The sequence below is a fragment of the Lygodium microphyllum genome, chromosome 4 (genome assembly GCF_053477565.2).
Source record: "Lygodium microphyllum isolate KBCC chromosome 4, Lygodium_microphyllum_v1.1.10, whole genome shotgun sequence".
Lineage (NCBI taxonomy): Eukaryota > Viridiplantae > Streptophyta > Polypodiopsida > Schizaeales > Lygodiaceae > Lygodium > Lygodium microphyllum.
The window spans coordinates 19,115,035-19,133,163 of record NC_141138.1 but is presented as its reverse complement, the minus strand read 5'-3'; the positions used below and the strand labels follow the sequence as shown (position 1 = coordinate 19,133,163).

General features: G+C 43.1%; 1 protein-coding gene across 13 annotated transcripts in view; it reads right to left on the bottom strand.

Moving 5' to 3' along the window:
- The window catches only part of LOC148036846 (E3 ubiquitin-protein ligase DA2L-like), a 60,948-nt gene that overhangs the window by 22,224 nt on the left and 20,595 nt on the right, over nucleotides 1–18,129 (bottom strand). For all 13 annotated transcript variants that reach the window (XM_087675745.1, XM_087675748.1, XM_087675749.1 and 10 more), the window contains 5 exons: nucleotides 13,435–13,486; nucleotides 13,310–13,355; nucleotides 12,891–12,972; nucleotides 12,658–12,796; nucleotides 12,399–12,564 (listed from right to left, as the gene is read on the bottom strand). In XM_087675745.1, the coding sequence (XP_087531871.1) occupies nucleotides 12,399–12,564; nucleotides 12,658–12,796; nucleotides 12,891–12,972; nucleotides 13,310–13,355; nucleotides 13,435–13,486 (485 nt within the window). The remainder of the gene's footprint in view (nucleotides 1–12,398; nucleotides 12,565–12,657; nucleotides 12,797–12,890; nucleotides 12,973–13,309; nucleotides 13,356–13,434; nucleotides 13,487–18,129) is intronic.

Sequence of the window (18,129 nt, the reverse complement as noted above, 5' to 3'; positions counted from 1 at the left end):
ATCCCTTCCTTTTGTGCATACCCTTTGGCAACTAGTCTTGCCTTGTACTTGGGTTTCCCATCAACTGTCTTTGCTTTGTACACCCATTTGTTTGGAAGTGGCTTTCTTCCCTTGGGCAATGACACAAGTTCCTAAGTATCATTTGCATATAGAGATTTAATCTCTTCCTGCATAGCTAGCTCCCACTTACTGCTGAATTCACATGACTTGGCCTCTTTGTATGTAAGAGGTTCACCCTCATCTGTAAGCATCACATAATGCAAGGAGGGGTCAAACCTATGTTGTTGCCTTCTTACGAGTGTAGACCTGCGTACCCAATTATCAACATTTTCAGAAATTGGATCTACAACTGAAGGTATATTATTTTCAGCATTTATTAGCTGTTGTAGGCCATTTTCAGCATGCTGTTCATGCTGTACAACACGTTCATTTTCATTATCAGCACCTGCATTTTCATAATCAACAAGTCTATCTTGCTGTCCATGACCTCCTTGTGCTCCTATTTGTTGTCCATCGTCATCTAGCTCAAAAATAGCCAGCTAATCATCAGTTTCAGCCTGTGGTACAGCACCATGAGGCTCATTTTCTAAAGTAATAGGTGGCTGCGAACTCTGAAATTTGACTTTATTCATATATTCATTAGAGGCTAAAGTACCTTTCAGCAATTTTGCCTCATTAAACACAACATTACAGCTATGAATAATTTTATAGAGAAAGGAACCAGTTGTGGTTTTTAACAAATGAGCAACAACAGGTAGTAACCACCCTGGCGAGCCAACTCTCCAATTTTTCAAGATCCAATGTCAAGAAATTTTACTCAAAAGAGCGAAATCCCGACAAATTTGGCAAAATCCCCAATTTGATTGAGGTCAACATACACAATGTCTGCAATTTCTGACCTAAATGTCACTGCCATGCATAAACAAGGTTAAATCTGAGAAAAGCCCCAAATTTTTGGGCTTGAATTCGCACAGAATTGACAATTGTGCTTTCACACATGAACTACTGTCAATGGAAGGGAATGAGAGACATTCAGAAATTTCAATCTTTAAAAAAAATGATTTCTGAAAAAAAAAAGAAACGGAAGAGGGATCCGTTGACCCACCGTCCGGGTCCATGACCTATCAGGCATGACGTCGCTTGCCTGCCCCGTGATGGTCGCGCTGGCACCTGGTCGCTAGCGTGTAGCATCTGGTGCCCGCGTGCCCTATAGGTTGCAACTGCTGGTCGTGCTAGCGCCCTACTGCCCCATCGTCGTTGCTGGTCTGTAGCGTCGCGCTTGCCCAACCAGTCGTGGCGCCTGCTGGTTGCCACACGCCTGCTGCCTCACGCCTGCTACTGCCCGTCACCATGCAACCCAATCGACAGCATGTCACACACTCAGCAGTAGATGTGTGTCTTGCCTGTGGCCCGTCATGAGCGACTTCGCAAGCTAACTATTGCCTATCAGCCAATGGTCTCGGGAAGCGCACACAATCTGTGCTCTGATACCAATTGTTGGAGCTCAGCTGAGAGTAGTGCAGAAGTTCGAGGAGGAGTGAGCGTGAGAGTGTGACGGCTCAAGGGGGAGAGAGTAGAGTGAAAGTACGATTCAATATGAGTGTACCAACAATTGTGTTGGTACACAGAATAAAATGTATTTATACTTAGGGCACGTAAGGGTGCATTCACATGTACAGCTAAATAATGTGCGTGTACTATACACGGAAGGTTAAACGGGCCTTTATCCCAACAATTTTCCACACTAATGTTGGAGTGATTCAACCATGATTGCTCTTCATGCAACAAGAATGACACCTATGCATCAAACATGTATGCATTAGCATGTCCTTTTGCAAGCAAGCAAGTGTAGTAGTAAAACTCTAAGACTTAAGGTAGACCAACCAAGATTGTAGAAACAAGAGAAAGATAAAAAAATCCACTTGCAACAGTGGATAAACTTGTAATATTTTGTGCAACTAAGCCTACAGACCTAACACCAAAACTAGATACATAGCCTCAAAGTTATTTGGAAACCAAAACATGCTTCATCATGTATGCTTATATCAAATGATTTGTGCCATTCAATTTGTCAGAATTCCCAAACATATTTAGCGAGTCATTTTGGTATGCCACTACTCTATGTACAACTGAATTTCCACAATAGCAATTGCCAAACGTGTACCTATAAGTATAGCAATATGAAAAGCAAGGAAAAGCTCAAAAAACTTACACTTTTGCGTAAAATTGATGATGTCAAAGATGTTGGGTACAGTCATAGAAGAGTGTCAATGATCCTTGATAGGACATTGGGGCACTTTTTACTCTACTTACGAGAGGTTTTTTCCCCCAAATTTATTTCCTTTTATTTTATGTGCCTATGTTACACAGTTTGGGTACTTATCATGTTTTACATCTTTGGAGTGTGAATACACTCTAGCAACCCTAAGGTTTAAGGGTTGTACTTTGTACTTGTATCATACACTCTTTAGATTATTGCATTGGGTGTCGTGCTATCACACTCACACACTCTCTTCACTATCAACTGTAGTCTCAGCTGAGCTTGAGCTTCCATCTCTGTGCACTTTCTCGCCTCTTACATGCTCCACCCGCTCTGCACATGCACCACAAGCGCCTACCAGCAGCCTACATGAACACCACCAACGCCGGCCACCTTAGCCAGGTTTTGCCAAGACCACCAGATCTACCTCAACTCTGCATTATCAGAGGTAAAAAGGAAAAATCGTTCAATTTCTCAAATTTTTAATTCAGATTTCATCTCCTAGAAGGGGCTTGTGCTTGAGCAGTGTCTCTCTACTCCTTCTAGTGTCTAGGACACGTTTCTCACGGAGATTTTGTGAATTTTGGGTCAGAAATTTGGGGCTTTTGTAGTCAGCTCAGAGATTGGCATATGTACATCAGTAACAGTCTACAATAGACTGATTTTGTGCATTTTGGGACAAGAAATTTTGGGGCTTTTGCATTTTTAGTGCTACTGAGCATTGTTTGCACCTTGGACAACATGTATTTCAGACAGTTTTGACAGAATGTGATTAAATTTGCTAATTACAACAAAGTGTTTGCTGTAATTTCTGAAAATTCTGAGATTTTCAGGTTGGTCCAGCTTGAAGTATTGCTCTTTTGCTCCTTGATCAGTGACATTTATCATGGCCAATCAAGGAGCTGATATATTTACATATGTGTCCAAGGAGGATAGGTTGGATGGCAACAACTATTCTCTATGGTCTTTTATGGTGAATGATTGTGCTGATGGAGTATTACTACATCCGACACTTGCATTCTTTGTGAAGATGGTGGAGACTTGCTATGATGATAAAATAAGCTCAACAAAAAGTATGTTGTTGCACAATAAACAATTTGCTGCATTGTTAAAAGATACATTCGGTATTGACAAAGTCTATCGGGACTGCATATACCTTGGACAATGGCCTCTCTTGGTATCTATTGATATGTGAGACAGGAGGTCCTAGTCGCACCATTCAGACAAGCAAGCTTTAGAGCTAGCAGAATATGCTTGGAAGGAGAAGCTCTTTGAGATGACTGATGTGAATCATACTTACAAGCTTTATTTAACATCACAAGTAGGATCAATAGAAGATGTGGAGAATTGCTTTGCTAAAGTTCCTTTTGAGATGACTGATGTGGATCATACTTACAAGCTTTATTTAACATCACAAGTAGGATCAATAGAAGATGTGGAGAATTGCTTTGCTAAAGTTCCTTTGGAGTCCTTATACAAACACCTGATCTCTTCCTATCTTTCAAGGGGTTTGGTTACAGAAGCTTTGAGCGCTCTCAAAAACCTTAAGAGTTCGGGGCAACTCGTCTATGCTTTAACATACAATCAATTTATTGCTTTCTATAGGCATCGGCGTGAACAACAAAAAGCACTTGAAGTGATTCAGGAGATGAAGGCAGTGAACATCAACCCAAACACGAGAACTTATAACATTCTTATGACCACTTGTCTCAAATAGGATGATGGCGTTGGAGTGTTGAAAGTTTACAATGAGATGAAAAGGGAAAGTGGTGCTCCCGATGCTTTGACCTTCTCATTAGTGGCAAAAGCCAATGTAGCATCTTGGATGGTGGAAGAGGCTGAAACTATCGCAGCAGAGATGGGGAAGGTTGCTCCCAATAATTGCCATTTAACTCATGATCTTCTCCTTTCCCTTTATGCCAAGCAAGGGAAGCGTGAAGAGCTGGAGAAGCTATGGAAGCATCTTCAGAGCTACAGCAATCTTTCAGCACGATCATATGGTGTCTACCATGTTTTTGTAGACAAATCTGCAAACTTAGAGAAAGCCAAGAGAATTGTGTTAGATGTGAAGCTGGACTATCCAGCTGCATACAATGCCATGGAGGCCTTGTACTGCATGTAAGGTTACCAATTGGCAGCCACAGTGTAGTGTCTATCATGGGTGTTGGCATCAAGCTCCACCAAGCGCATCGGCAGTCCAGGCACTTCTCATCAGGAATAAGACCCATCCCGCGAGCACTGGCAGATATTGCAAACGAGGAGGAGGCCAACCAGCTGATGAAGAAGTGCGAGGACCTGAAGCAGCAGCAAAATGGCAAAAGATGCTGAAGGTGAAGCGGAAGAAGGCGGCGCTGCCAATAGCACAGCCGAACTCACAAAGGGGACATCCAAGCTGCCGCATAAGAAAGTCCCTTTCCCTCCTGAGCCTGTGACTGCGTGGAGGACTACTCGCAACTTGGTTTGCATGAAGGGCTGCGATGCTTGCTATTACTTGGACAAGGGGTCCAACTACCCATGCATTGAGGAAATCCTAGAGGACCGCGCCTACAGTTCGGTTTGATTGAGGAGATGACAACGGCGGCACAACGACGTAATCTTTGATGTCAATCAAAGATGAAGATAGAATGGTTTTTTATAAAGCTTTTCGTTTTTACTGATGGCGCCTCAAACAGAAGTGAAGAACAATATTATTGACGATGCCTTCAACGTCATCATTGATGTTATGAACAATGCTTTTTCTGAAGCTTTTCTAAAGCTTTACGAGGTGGCAGATGATTATAAAAGCAACGAGGAGGCTGCTGAAAGAGAAAGTGAGCCATAACCTTGCTTGCGAGGTTGAAGGAGTGCAAGCTTCTGCTTTTCCTACTGCCGCAGCCTGCCGTCTGAAAGCCCTAGACTAAGTTCCTGCACGTTAGCCACCATGGACGAGTACCAGCACATGGAGCACTTCAACATGGATAACGACTACACAGGAGGTGTAGAAGGACAGGAAGAACATGGAGAAGAAGAGCCTCAAATCAGATAGCCCGTACAGGATCTGTGCTCCGTCCACATGGATATGCCCATGCCTCCCCTCCTCTTCTTCCATCGCTGATTCAAGCCTGCTTTCGACTAGCGTCATCCTGCTTGTTTCAGCTCCCCTTTGTGCAAGGATACTCGACCTAATCTTCACCTCCTAATCCGCCAGAGAGAGTGAGAGCAGCATCGAAAGACGAGGCTTCGTCATATTTCCAAAGTCAAGGCTGCTGCCATGGCAAACCTCGTGGTTAGAGCTACTAGCAACATGCTCATGGGGCCAGATTGGCCATGAACATGAAGCTCTAATGACTTGATCAACGTGGACCCAAGGCATGCTTTTCCATGTGCAGACGTAGAAGAGAGGAGAGTAGATGACTAAGACACCAACTGCTGTGACACGGCTTCCCATGGTGACTCTTCCAAGGCCATGCATACAACCGACAGTTGAAGTGACCGACATATTTCAGTGAACCAAAATCCATTTACTCCTAACACATGCTTCTTGTCGCTGTTGTTGAAGCTATCTCTTGGCTCCCACTTCCCTTGATCAAGAGATTTTTGAACATATATCTTGAAAACAATGAGTATATTTTCACTTTTGCCTTGTATCTAAATTTATTCTTCTAGGTAAATATCTTGAGTTGAGTACTCTTCATTATCTTTATTTCCATCTTGCAAAGCGACCCTGCAACGAGCGACATTCACAAACCTCCACGCGAATCTCGTGCAACAGCATGAGCAACTTATGAATGTAGATGAGTATTACTCAGATGCGCAGTTGATATCTTCTACTTTGAATTCATTGCCACTCTCATATCTGGCCTTTCATATGGCCTTGAACCTCACCATGAGGATTTCCCCACAACCACTTACTTTCCTTTAGTTAGTCAGTTTATTCTTAGAGGAAGAGCAACCAAGAAAGAACAATGGTGTGGATATTATAGCCTCTGAGCAAGCTTTTATGGCAAGACAAAAGGGCAAGAGCAGCCAAGCTAAAAGTGCTTTGCAGAGTTGTGGGACATCAGATACTTCACAAAGTAGCAAGGGGGGGGGGGGGGGGGGGGGGGGGGGGGGGGGCGGGCATGCAAGCCAAGAAGAGCAAGTGCCAATATTGCAAGAAGCTAGGACACTACATCATAGAATATAGAAAGCGCATAGCCAAGGAGGAGTTAGCGATGTCTATTTTTTATGCACCTTCCGGTGCTACTGAGTCCGCAACTTTTGTTGCAAACCGGGACTATTGTTTTTACACATGCAATTATGACTCTTCTTAGGCTGATAGAGCATTCAACTCTATTGAGGATGCGAGTACATGGTTCTTTGATAGTGGTGCTTCTAGGCATATCACATCCCGCAGGGATTTGTTTTTCTCTGTTATTACAACTCCTGTTGGCAAGTCTGTACAGTGTGCCAACAATGCATCATACCTTGTTAGAGGCATCTGGGAGATTATGTTGACAGCCATTGATGGCTCTATTCTCTGTTTGCAAAATGCCTTATTTGTGCCAGGCATAAAGAAGAACTTGTTGTCTATTTCTTCTTTTGCAAGGTGTGGTTTGCAAGTCACCTTTGATGATGACAGATGTATGATCAAAGATAAAAAACACATGACTTTGGTTTGGGCTGGCACTTTATGTCATGGGTTATATGAGTTAGATGCTTTTTCAATTGATCAGTCGGTCTATCTTGCATCTACTCTCACTCCTGCTATGTCACAAGACGAGTTATGGCATGCTCGCATGGGACATGTAAACTATGGTAGCTTGATGCTTATGCGGTGTACTCACATACTTGATGGTTTGCCTCTCTTGGAGAAACCTCTTGAGCATATATGCGAGAGATGTATTTTGGGAAAAATGCTTAAAGCAAAGAGCTTGCCACATAGTTTTTGGATGGAAGCAGTTATGTGTGCTTGACATGTTTTGAACAGGTGTCCTACCAAGGCATTAAAGAATGTCATGCCTTTTGAGGCTTGGAACAGCTAGAAACCTTCTGTTGGACATTTTCACACTTTTGGGTTTCTTGCGCATGCACACATTCCCAAGGTACTCAAAAAGAAGTTGGATAACAAGGCTGTTAAATGCATTTTTGTGGGGTACAGCAATGAGAGCAATGGATATAGATTATACAATCCTGTCTCTAAGAAGATATTTGTCAATAGGGATGTGGTTTTTGATTAAAAATCAGTATTATCCCTTACTAGTTTCGATATATATCAGGCTGCCAATGATGTATTTGAAGGGCTGCTGCCTATTTCTTTCAATGATACAGCTGGAACTTCAACAAGTGAACTTAATGTTCAACCAGTTGCTCCATTGGGTAATTCAGAAAATCAGCCTATGGCAGATCTGAATATTTAGCAAGGTGCTGAATTTGAAGTTCAACAAGAGCTTATACATAGTCAAGAAGCTATGCAGATGCCTAGATGGTGTTTGCACACTATGAGAGATGGTCATTTGGATGCTCCTATTGCTGATCGTACTAGAAAGTAAGCTCATATACATGATGGTACACATACCATGGAGTTTGTTATGGCAATAGGTACACTTGATGATGAGGAGCTTGAATGTTTTGAGGATGCACAACATAGTATGCATTGGATGGCAGCAATGCAAGTTGAGTTTAGTGTCTTCACCTGTTGGGAAGAAACCCATTGGTACAAAGTGGGTCAATAAGCTGAAAAGGAATGTAGATGGATCCATTGATAAATGTAAGGCCAAGCTTGTGGCTAAAAGGTACGCACAAAAGAAAGACATTGACTATGAGGAGACATTTGCTCCTACACCCAGCATGACTACCATTAGGTCTATGGTTGCTTTGGCTGCCCATTATGGATAGCAACTTGATATAAAGCTGCATTTTTACATGGGGAACTTCAAGAAGAAGAGTATGTACAGCAGCTCATTGGTTTTGCAATTGTGGGATCTGAGCACTTGGTGTGCAAGCTAAAGAAGGCTTTATATGGTTTGAAGCAAGCTCCTCGAGCTTGGTATGCAAAGATTGATGTCTTTTTACTCAGCCGAGGGTTCATAAACAGCTCATCAAAGCCTACTCTTTACGTATGTAAACAGGGGGGGTTCCTTGTTGGTCATATATCTTATGTTGATGATCTTCACCTTACAAGGATACATATTGATCAGATTTCGGCATTCAAACAAAATTTACAGCAAACTTTTGAGATGTCAAATTTGGGGCCTTTGCACTCTTACTTGGGCATTCAGTTCATTCATGATGCTAGAGGCATTGGATTGTCACAGTCTAGATACATTGGTAGAGTTTTTGAGAGGTTTGGCTAACAGGATTGCAAGCCAGTTTATACACCAATGGAACCTGGGCTAAAGCTATCCTTGCATGATGATAGTGACTTTTTGATATCCATGTGTATACTCCAGCATTTGAATGTCTCATTTACTTATGCAACACAAGGCCAGACATTCAGTTTGCAGTTTTAGCCCTAAGTAGATATATGCATCAGCCATGCATGTCACTTTGGCAAGCTGTCAAGCGCGTTTTCCATTACTTGCAGGGTACTAGGACTCTTGGATTGCTTTATGCCAAGGGGGAACCACTACACTTACATGCTTATAGTGATTCTAATTGGGCTGGTGATTATGATTCTCGTCACTCCACTAGTGGTAATTGTTTCTTTCTTGGCTCATCTTGCATCTCTTGGCTTAGCAAGAAACAATCCACTATTGCCACATCGTCATGTGAAGCTGAATACAAGGCAGCTTTCACTACCACAGTTGAATGCGTATGGCTTAGATGCTTGTTGGCTGATTTGGTTGTATCTGTTATAGAGCCTACTCCTTTGTTCACTAACAGTCAGAGTGCCATTACAGTGGCACGGATCCCTGTGTTTCATACACACACGAAACACATAGAGATTTAGTATTACTTTGTTAGAGAGAGGCTACATGCAAGAGATATCAACCTTGTCTACTATCCTACCACCAATAATGTGGTAGACATCTTAACCAAAGCTCTTCCTCGTGACAAATTTGAAGCATTCCACAATGCTTAAAATTTGATCTCCTTTGGTGGATGATCCTTGTATATTGATCACTCTTCACTCCAAGGGGGTTTGTTGGGTTTGACTCATGCCTACGCTCACAAAGGAGTGTCAATGATCCTCGGTAGGACACTCGGGCACTTTTCACTCTCCTTACAAGAGGTTTTTTGCTCCATATTTATTTCCTTTTATTTTATGTACCTATGTTACACAGTATGGACACTTATTGTATTTTACACCTTTTGGGTGTGAACACACTCTAGCAACACTAAGGTTTAAGGATTGTACTTTGTACTTACGTCATACACTCCTTAGATTATTGCATTGGGTATCGTGCTATCACACTCACACACACTCTTCACTGTCAATTGTACTCTCAGCTGAGCTTGAGCTTTGATCTCTATGCATTCTCTTACATCTCACAAAAGAGAAAATTGCAATTGAGAAATCTTCAATGTGGGGATGTCAATGTAGATTATGAAATTGGCCTTAATGTCAATGGATTTGGACAAATCTCACAAAAGCCCCAAATTTATTTGGTAAAATTTGGACTCAAATGTGAAAACCCCCAAATTTTTTATGTGATTTTGTGTTTGCCAATTAATTGGCCTATGTCCATCCACATTTAATGTCCTAAGCCCTTTGAACTTGAAAGTTGTTTAAACTTTCACTTGACCTCACTGTAGCATTCACTATTTAATTTTTTCCTAGCCTAAATGACATCACAAGTCATCTCTAGGACCCATTTAATGCCTTGGGCCAAAATTTGACACTAGGCACCCACAAGTACATGTGCAGCATAACTTATCACAACTTTTTCTTATGTCCCCCGATGCATAACTTAGGATTTGGACCTATCACCATGCCTCAATTGACTTGCACTTCACATATGCACAACCTAAGCATTAAAAATACACATCTCCATGACAATTGGTGATGTCCAAAACCATGATCTTATCCACCTGGATCTCTGTGTCCATGATAGGACCCCCTTTGAGACTAGATACCAAACTCAACCTCATTATCCATCTGCTGATAGCAATCTTTGTATGGGGGCCTCATTGGGCACAATAGTTGCATTGTAGGGGTTCCCTTATTACAACAGGAATTGGTGTCCTCATCTACATAGTGGTTGTTGCCATGACTACCACTTCTTGTTGTGACCCCAACCGCAGCCCTTGATGAAACAAGGGGCCCCTCTAATTTTGAGGGGTAAGAATCTGCAATTTCTTTATGTAACATAAACTGAAACTTCGAAAGCTTTGGCAATTTAGACTAAAGGTTGATGGGATTTTATAGCATGAAATTAATCGGGCAATTTTTGTTTAATGTACATAGTTTCATCATCCTCTTTGAAGGTCTTATCAGCCTTCTCTAGCTGGCCCATCAAATCAAACAACTGTTTTAGCTACTCCATGAGATTGAACCATTCTAGCACTAACTCTACCAGCTGCTCCTCAAGCTGATAATGATGGAGATTGTTCGTCCCAGCATACCCAGTGTTCAAATAATCCCATAGAGGTGATGTATTTTTGTGTTTACCTGCTGCAGCAAATACCTTCTCAGCAATGTGAGAGATAAAAGTAGTCAAGCCCGCCTACTCCAAGGCAAGCTAGTTCTGCACACCTGCTGCTACATTCATCTCATCTTGGAGTGGAGTGATACCTTTGTACTTCCAATGACAAAGCATCTTGAGGATGGGCTTGATAGGTATCTTCCAAATCTCATAATTATCACTGGTCAGCTTGATGTCAGGTGAAAATGGGAACGCCACGATTGAGAATGTAAACACATAGTAGTAATATGAATGAAAGACTACAAAACATAGATCTATCAATTGGAGAAAATGAAACTTGGCAGTTGCCAATTACAGAAGTTGCAAAACACAATGAGCAGATTGCCGCCTGATGCCAGAAATGATGTTGCCAGCTGCTAAAAAGGAGCCCCAGGCACAAAAATACAATGCCGATAATGCCTACTGATGCTGGATGCTGACGACCAATGCTGGATGTTGACAACTAGCTGAGGAAGATGATGGCCACATCAAGAATGATGAGACATGGTGTTGGCTGATGAAAGCACTGCTGATTCATGGGCCTGCAGTGCAGGGAATTGATGAAAACTGCTCCAAAATAAGGTGGGAAAGATGTCACATGCTGCTGCCAGCATAAGATGTGGCAGCTTTCTGCATTAAACTACTTACACAGCACTGTGAAAGCACTGGAGTGGTTGCCAGTCACAGCCAAGATGCAGCAAACATCATCAGCAATGATGCCTTATGTCTCTCCAGAAATGCAGGTCCCGACTACAGCACTTGCTGGTACCAGCTTGTGTAGAGCTTGGCCTGCAGTTCTAATGGTGAGGATGAATATTGTGCTCTGATACCATGATCAAAACACAGGTGTAATGAAGGTGGGACAACAAGAAAAGAGAACAAACGCAAAGAAGGCAAATTTTGATCTAGATAATCTAGGAGATTGCAAGATTTCTCAATAGTGCAACCACATATGATCTCATCACAAAGGCTCTTTCATTCCCATTCTTTAAAAATTGGGCTCCTTGGGCATTCAAGCCCACCCAAGATTTAAGAGGGGGTGTTAGCATTATGGTCATCTCCTGCTTTTGAGCCCTGTCATTTAGCAAGAGACATAGCCCTGCTCTTTATCAAAAGCTCTTTTGTTTCTTTCATCATTTGGGTCCTTTAGTCACTTTTTGGCCACCCATTTCATTTTGGGGGTACTTTCCAATGGTGCCCCAGTTTCACCTTCTATAGGCACCTTGAGTGGCTAGTGTTAGCTTGGTCTATGCAGCATTATTTTGCCTCACACTTGTCTTCCTAGCACAAGTCTTTGATTTTTGTGTTCAGTTCATTGTGCCTCTTTGCTTCTATGATATACGTGGACCATGAATGACGTACACAGAAATAATAGCTGCATGTGCTCAGAAACATTTTACAGATCTACCATCTTAATAGAGACATTTGGGGTATGTGGGATATGGCACTATTAAATTGGTCATTTTTAAAAGACTAATTTAAAAAATACCAGAATAAAAACCCCAAACTATGACATTATAAATTCAAACTAGTGCATCAGATTGCTTCCTCACCAACTGCGTTCAATATTTGATGATCCAGGAATACTGTCTCTCTGAAGTCGTTCATTATTTTCCCAATGCATTCCCTGATTTTCTGAAGAGAGTGAAGAAGATACTTGATATGTACCATAGCTTGAGGCATCTTCGTACATTGTACGAAAGTCATCTGTGCTGTTTGCTGAATACATCCAGTTTTCAAACCTGTCACCATGACTAAGGACAATTTCTCCCACTGGTAAAGCACCATTAACTGCACTGGGAGAACACTTGCCTGATATTACGGAACCTATTTGTGCTTGAGGCGCTACTCTTTTATGCCGACCATCATCATTTCTAACTTCCAGTTTCTTTTGCTCATTCAGTTCTCTTTGTTGAAGCTTGATTTGTGCTTCAATCACTCTTTGCTCTTCCTACGTAAAGGAAAACAAAATGTGTGAACCCAAAAGATCAGCATTTCAACCTGTTACAGATCCACATGTCATTGCAAAAGAAGCAAACACTTACTGCTTGCTCCTGCTTTTTCTCTTCCCTGGTCTTTGCTCCACGATATTCAACTGCATAATTATGCATTTTGCAAAATGGGCATCTAATAGGTTAAGTGTGACCAAATGTCTGTAGCACATTTTTATGCAGCATAGATTTTTGTGAATCACATCATTTCTAAATGGAATTGTTACAAGTTTGATCCCTCCTCAAAGTGTATGAATGACTATACTTCATGGTACTTCAGTTCTAATATCAAGGAAGACGTGAAAGTTTTTATATAAATAACAAACTTAAGAACTTAAGAATTGATACACCCTTTAGCCAGTAGACCCAAAACGCATCAAGGAAAAAGAAAACTGCATTGGAGGACAAAATCACTGAAGCTTCTATTAAAGTTCAGAGCCTTATAGAAACACCATAAACATATCAAATGATACTGTGTTGGCCGTGCCGATAGGGGAGCCTTTATTTGCAAGAAGCACTCTGCAGAATGAATTCAGCACCAATTAGTTGTGCAATTCAAAATTAATCACCTTATCTAGCAAAGGAAAGCAGCATTTACCTGTGCAAATGCTCTTCAGGCAACATTTTGACCTGTTTAGACTAGGATAGAACTGGAGCACAACAAAAAAGCAATTCCACTGATAAGATACCTGATAGAAATAGATCATCCATTTGTACATGTTCTGCAATGTACATGGAATCTTAAGTGCAGCATACTTAAAACATTTTACATAATAAAAGGCAACCATGAGCATAACTTTCTACCCATTCTAAAGAGAATTTGCATAACCTATATGTCAAATACTTTGAGCACCATTAGTGAAAGTTACAAAAAAGTTTTGAGAATGTGAAAGTGCTCAATCAATGACTAATAACAGTATAGTTAATTCTAATGACGTTTGATCATGTAGCCCCAGGTGGCACTTGTCTCTACATGTTCTACCCTCTATTCTAACAACTGGTTTTCTTGTGACTAAGTCATTTCCTCCTCAGATATGACTGCCAATATTATGTTTGGTCTTTGTTTTCGAGGAAAAGTAATTTATATTCAATTATCAGACAAAAAAGAAGGGGATATAAACTTCTTCCAAGCTGGCTGCTCTTGAGGGACAAGGACTGCACAATGCCTAACCATTCAAGGTGATCCTAGGTGGAAGAAAGTGTCACAGTCCCAAAGTAGCAAAAAGGCCTCTCTCCTCCTGCTTGGAGGAAAATATCCTTTGAATGTCGTTGTATGACTGGCTGGTCTTTTGTTTATGACCTTCAAGGTACTCTTTCCATGTCAGTACCATGTCTCCATCTGTACTATGGAACACACACACTCTGCAGCTCTCAGGTTCTAAGGTGGTTCCAGATGCTGTGCCCTCTGTTGCACCACATTGAGTGAAACAAATCGAATCCCGGCATAATCAAGCCAGGAAACCAACTGCTGTCTCCTGTTTGGAATAAGATATATGAGGAGAGAGACCTTCCTAGAACTAAAATTGCCATACAAATTTCCACAATATGAGAGAAGGGTGGGGGAGGGATGTGAGTGCACATGCAGAAGCAGAAACCTAGCTCGAAATAGTACAATCTCATGTGGGTATGGAGGACCTAGCTCTAGCCCGAGCAATAATCCCCTATATCCGCCTATGAAGGTGTCGTCGGTGTCTGTGCTGAGGCCTAGGATGTTTGGATCGGCTAAGCTGAACGGCCCGATCAATCAGTACTCCTTGTCTGTGTGTGGACTGTGGTGGTGAGAGAGGCTCTCATGTGGACTGTGGCTGTAACTGTATTAAAGTCTTCTAAGTCTCCTTTGCAAAGAAGTCTGTGAGCTGCCTCTGTGAAGGGCCTTGATGTCCTGGAGCAGCTGTACTCCTGAGCCGCATGTCACGAAGCTGTCGTATCTCAAGAAGAAAGAGGCCAAGGCATCGCTGATCAGTAAAATCCATGACTCTAGATAGTGGTCCAAATCCATCTCTAAAGAGATAGTGGAAACGACCACGGACCTCATAATACGCTGGGCAGTGGCAAATATAATGCTCCTCTGTCCTCTAGCTCTAATTGGCATATCTGGCATATGCACTCCTCTGGTGGGATGGATCTATGTCTGCCAGTCTCAATCTCTAGCTGATGTGAGGAGGTGCGCAATTGGGCAATAGTACATCTGATCCCATGGGAAAGGTGGGTGTCCATGTATCTCGGGCGAACAATAAATCCATCATCTGTAGTATGAAGGAAATGCACGCGGTAGAAAGCCATCTTTGTCCCTAGCTCCTGCCTTGGTATCAACCATGTCCGCCTGATATCCAACTGGGTAAGATCCATCCTAATGATCTTGTGGATCTCTAACCTGCTTAGATCAAGAGATGGTGCATCAAGGGAGTACTGGAAGGGGGGTAACTTGTCCATGCTAAAGCCATGCAGCTCAAACCAGGCCGACATCTGTACATACCAACATGAAGTATCACCCTCTCTAGCAAGTTGCCTAGAGGATTCAAGGGCCAACCGTGCATATCTGTGTCTGGGTAAGTCCTATAGGCTATGTATGTATGCGACCAATCGGGTGAGGGCCTCTACCACAATCGGTGTAGCTGCTAGCTTGGCTCTAATGATCTCATGTGGCACTAAGGCCTTACATCTGATCATCCTGGATATCATGGACACTAGGGGTTTCTCCATCGACCTCCATCCATTATAAGTGCGACCTGATCTGCTACAGTGGTTAAGACTAGGCCCCCATATTTTTACTCCATAAAGTAGTGTGGATGTGACCAGTGTATCGAAGAGCCATAGCTTGGTGCGGGGTTCTTGGGATTGCACCTGTGAGCACATCCTCTCCAAACCACCTAGTGTTGTGTATCCGCGAGTCAGTCTAGTGTCTGCTGCCTCTCGCATAGAAAAGGTGGGCCCTGTGAATAAGACTCCTAGGTATATATAAGAATCCACATACTCCAACTCCTCAAATCCATATGTAAAGTTAGGTGTTGATCTCCTAACCCACTGTGGTGTAGTATTAAATACCCTGACCTTGGTTTTACCAAGGTTCACTGAAAGCCCACTGTCCAAAGTATAGGAGTGTAGTGCATCCAAGTGTCTCTGTAGACCCTCAGGAGAGTCAGCTATCAATACAATGTCATCTGCATACAATAGGAGAGGTATCCAAGTGCCAGCTAGTGGAGCTCCTCTATCTCCTTCCTGTGAAATGCAATCAGCAATCCCATCAATGTACAGGCCAAATAATATCGGAGAGAGGGGGCATCCCTGCTTCACCCCAATGGTGGAGTAAATAGGTGCCGAAAGGCCCTTAGGTGTTCGAACTCTGCCCACAACTCTCTCATACAGAGCCAAATTACCCCAACTAACCTCTTTTGGTACTCCCATGGCATGAAATCTATTTATCAGCCAGTGTCTCGATATTGTGTCAAAGGCTTTGCAGAAGTCCACAAAGCAGTAGTAGGTCCGTCGGCCATGGGCCTTCCCTCCTCAATGATCGCTCTGAGTGTGAGGATGTGATCCAATGTGGAGAAGCCTCTCCTAAAGCCAGCTTGTCCTGTTGAGCTAAAATATGCATTACTTGCTAATTAGCATCTTAAACAGCCCCAAAACACACTAAAAATGCTCTTTTAGAGTAAAACCCTAAAACGAGGAGCAGTTCAAGAGAGTTCAGTGGAAACCCTAAAACGGGGAGCGGTTCGAGAAAGTTTAGTGGAAACCCTAATTTTTGGGGCGCCCTTCCACATCTATAAATAGACAAGCTACTCCCATTCAGTGATCATCCTTGTTTTGCAAGTTACACTAGCCCACACATCCTCTACTACTGTTGGCGCCCAGTTTCCAGCCTACAGACCGCCTCCATCTGCTGTCCAGCCATCATCGATTGCAGCCACATCATCTTCAGCCTGTCCATTGCTGTAGGCGACAACTCTCAGCTGCTGGCAATTGCTCCAAACTGTCCCAGACTGCTGTTCAGCCTGCTGCCCATCATCTCCAGGGTCAGCCAGCCTGCGTTTTCAGCATTGCAGGCCCTGACACTGGAGACTGCTGCTGGCAATTGCTCCAAACTGTCCCAGACTGCTGTTCAGCCTGCTGCCCATCATCTCCAGGGTCAGCCTGCTGGCAATTGCTCCAAACTGTCCCAGACTGCTGTTCAGCCTGCTGCCCATCATCTCCAGGGTCAGCCAGCCTGCGTTTTCAGCATTGCAGGCCCTGACACTCTCGAGCAGGTTGTCAGACCCACACAGTCAGACACAAAGCAGGGCACCACAGGAATGTCAGACCAGGTCGACGATGATGGACAGTCATGCTGGGACAGAGCGCAATCAGGGCAGAAGATGGACGTAGTGCGAGCAGGGCAGAAGACAGGCCTCTGGAAGGCAAGGGCAGGAGGCAAAGTGTCAAGCAGGGCAAAACAGGACCCTGCGCTAGTCAGAGGCAGAAAATCAGGCGGTGCGCAGGGCAGGAAAACAGCGTCATAGGGGAGGGAGTCACGTCCGTCCGCAGCATCCGCAGGCAAGTAGGCGCTCAGAGACAGGGCGTGCGATGGTTCAGGTCAGTGCAGGACAGTCACGATAGGTCGCCATCTCTCCCGTCAATTCTCTCTCGGGTAAGACAGACTGTGAGTGAGAGAGATTGTAAAAGGTCTATACAAACAGAACATTAGAGTATAGATTGGCGCAGAGGATTTGAGGTACAACAGCATACAGAAGGAGACAGATTCAGTTCTGTTCTATGACAGACAGCCAGGGTTGGAATAATCTGTGTAATAAGCATAAACCTCGGAAATGGCGAAATTGCAAGAATCTAATGGTATGATATGGCCTTTCTAGACCAGCATATTGGAAATGGGGATGATAAAGACTTGGCGGAATCAAATGGCGATTCGCCAGCTGGAGATTCTGGGTAGTTAATGGAAGGGGACGTGATAGGTAAACTGTCGCAAGATGTCGGTCGAAGAACCGGACTTGTGTGCCCTGAATTTGCCTCTGCAAAAAGTTCATGCGTCGTGTTCTTAGACTAATGAGTCTTTTCAGTTTATGCTGGCCAGTGCCAATCATTTGATATCAGAATATGCTCAAGCTAATGAGGGTAAAGTGAGTTCTTTACTAAAGGGGAACATGTGGTCGCTGTTACGGGTGCAGATTTGGTTCTACAACAGATTGCTACCTTCCATGAGAGGGCAGCCATCTTTTACTTTATTGGAAGGACGCCTTTGATCACTAGAATCCGTGCATGGTTGCAATCTATGCTTGCCAATGTGGAGATGTGTCAA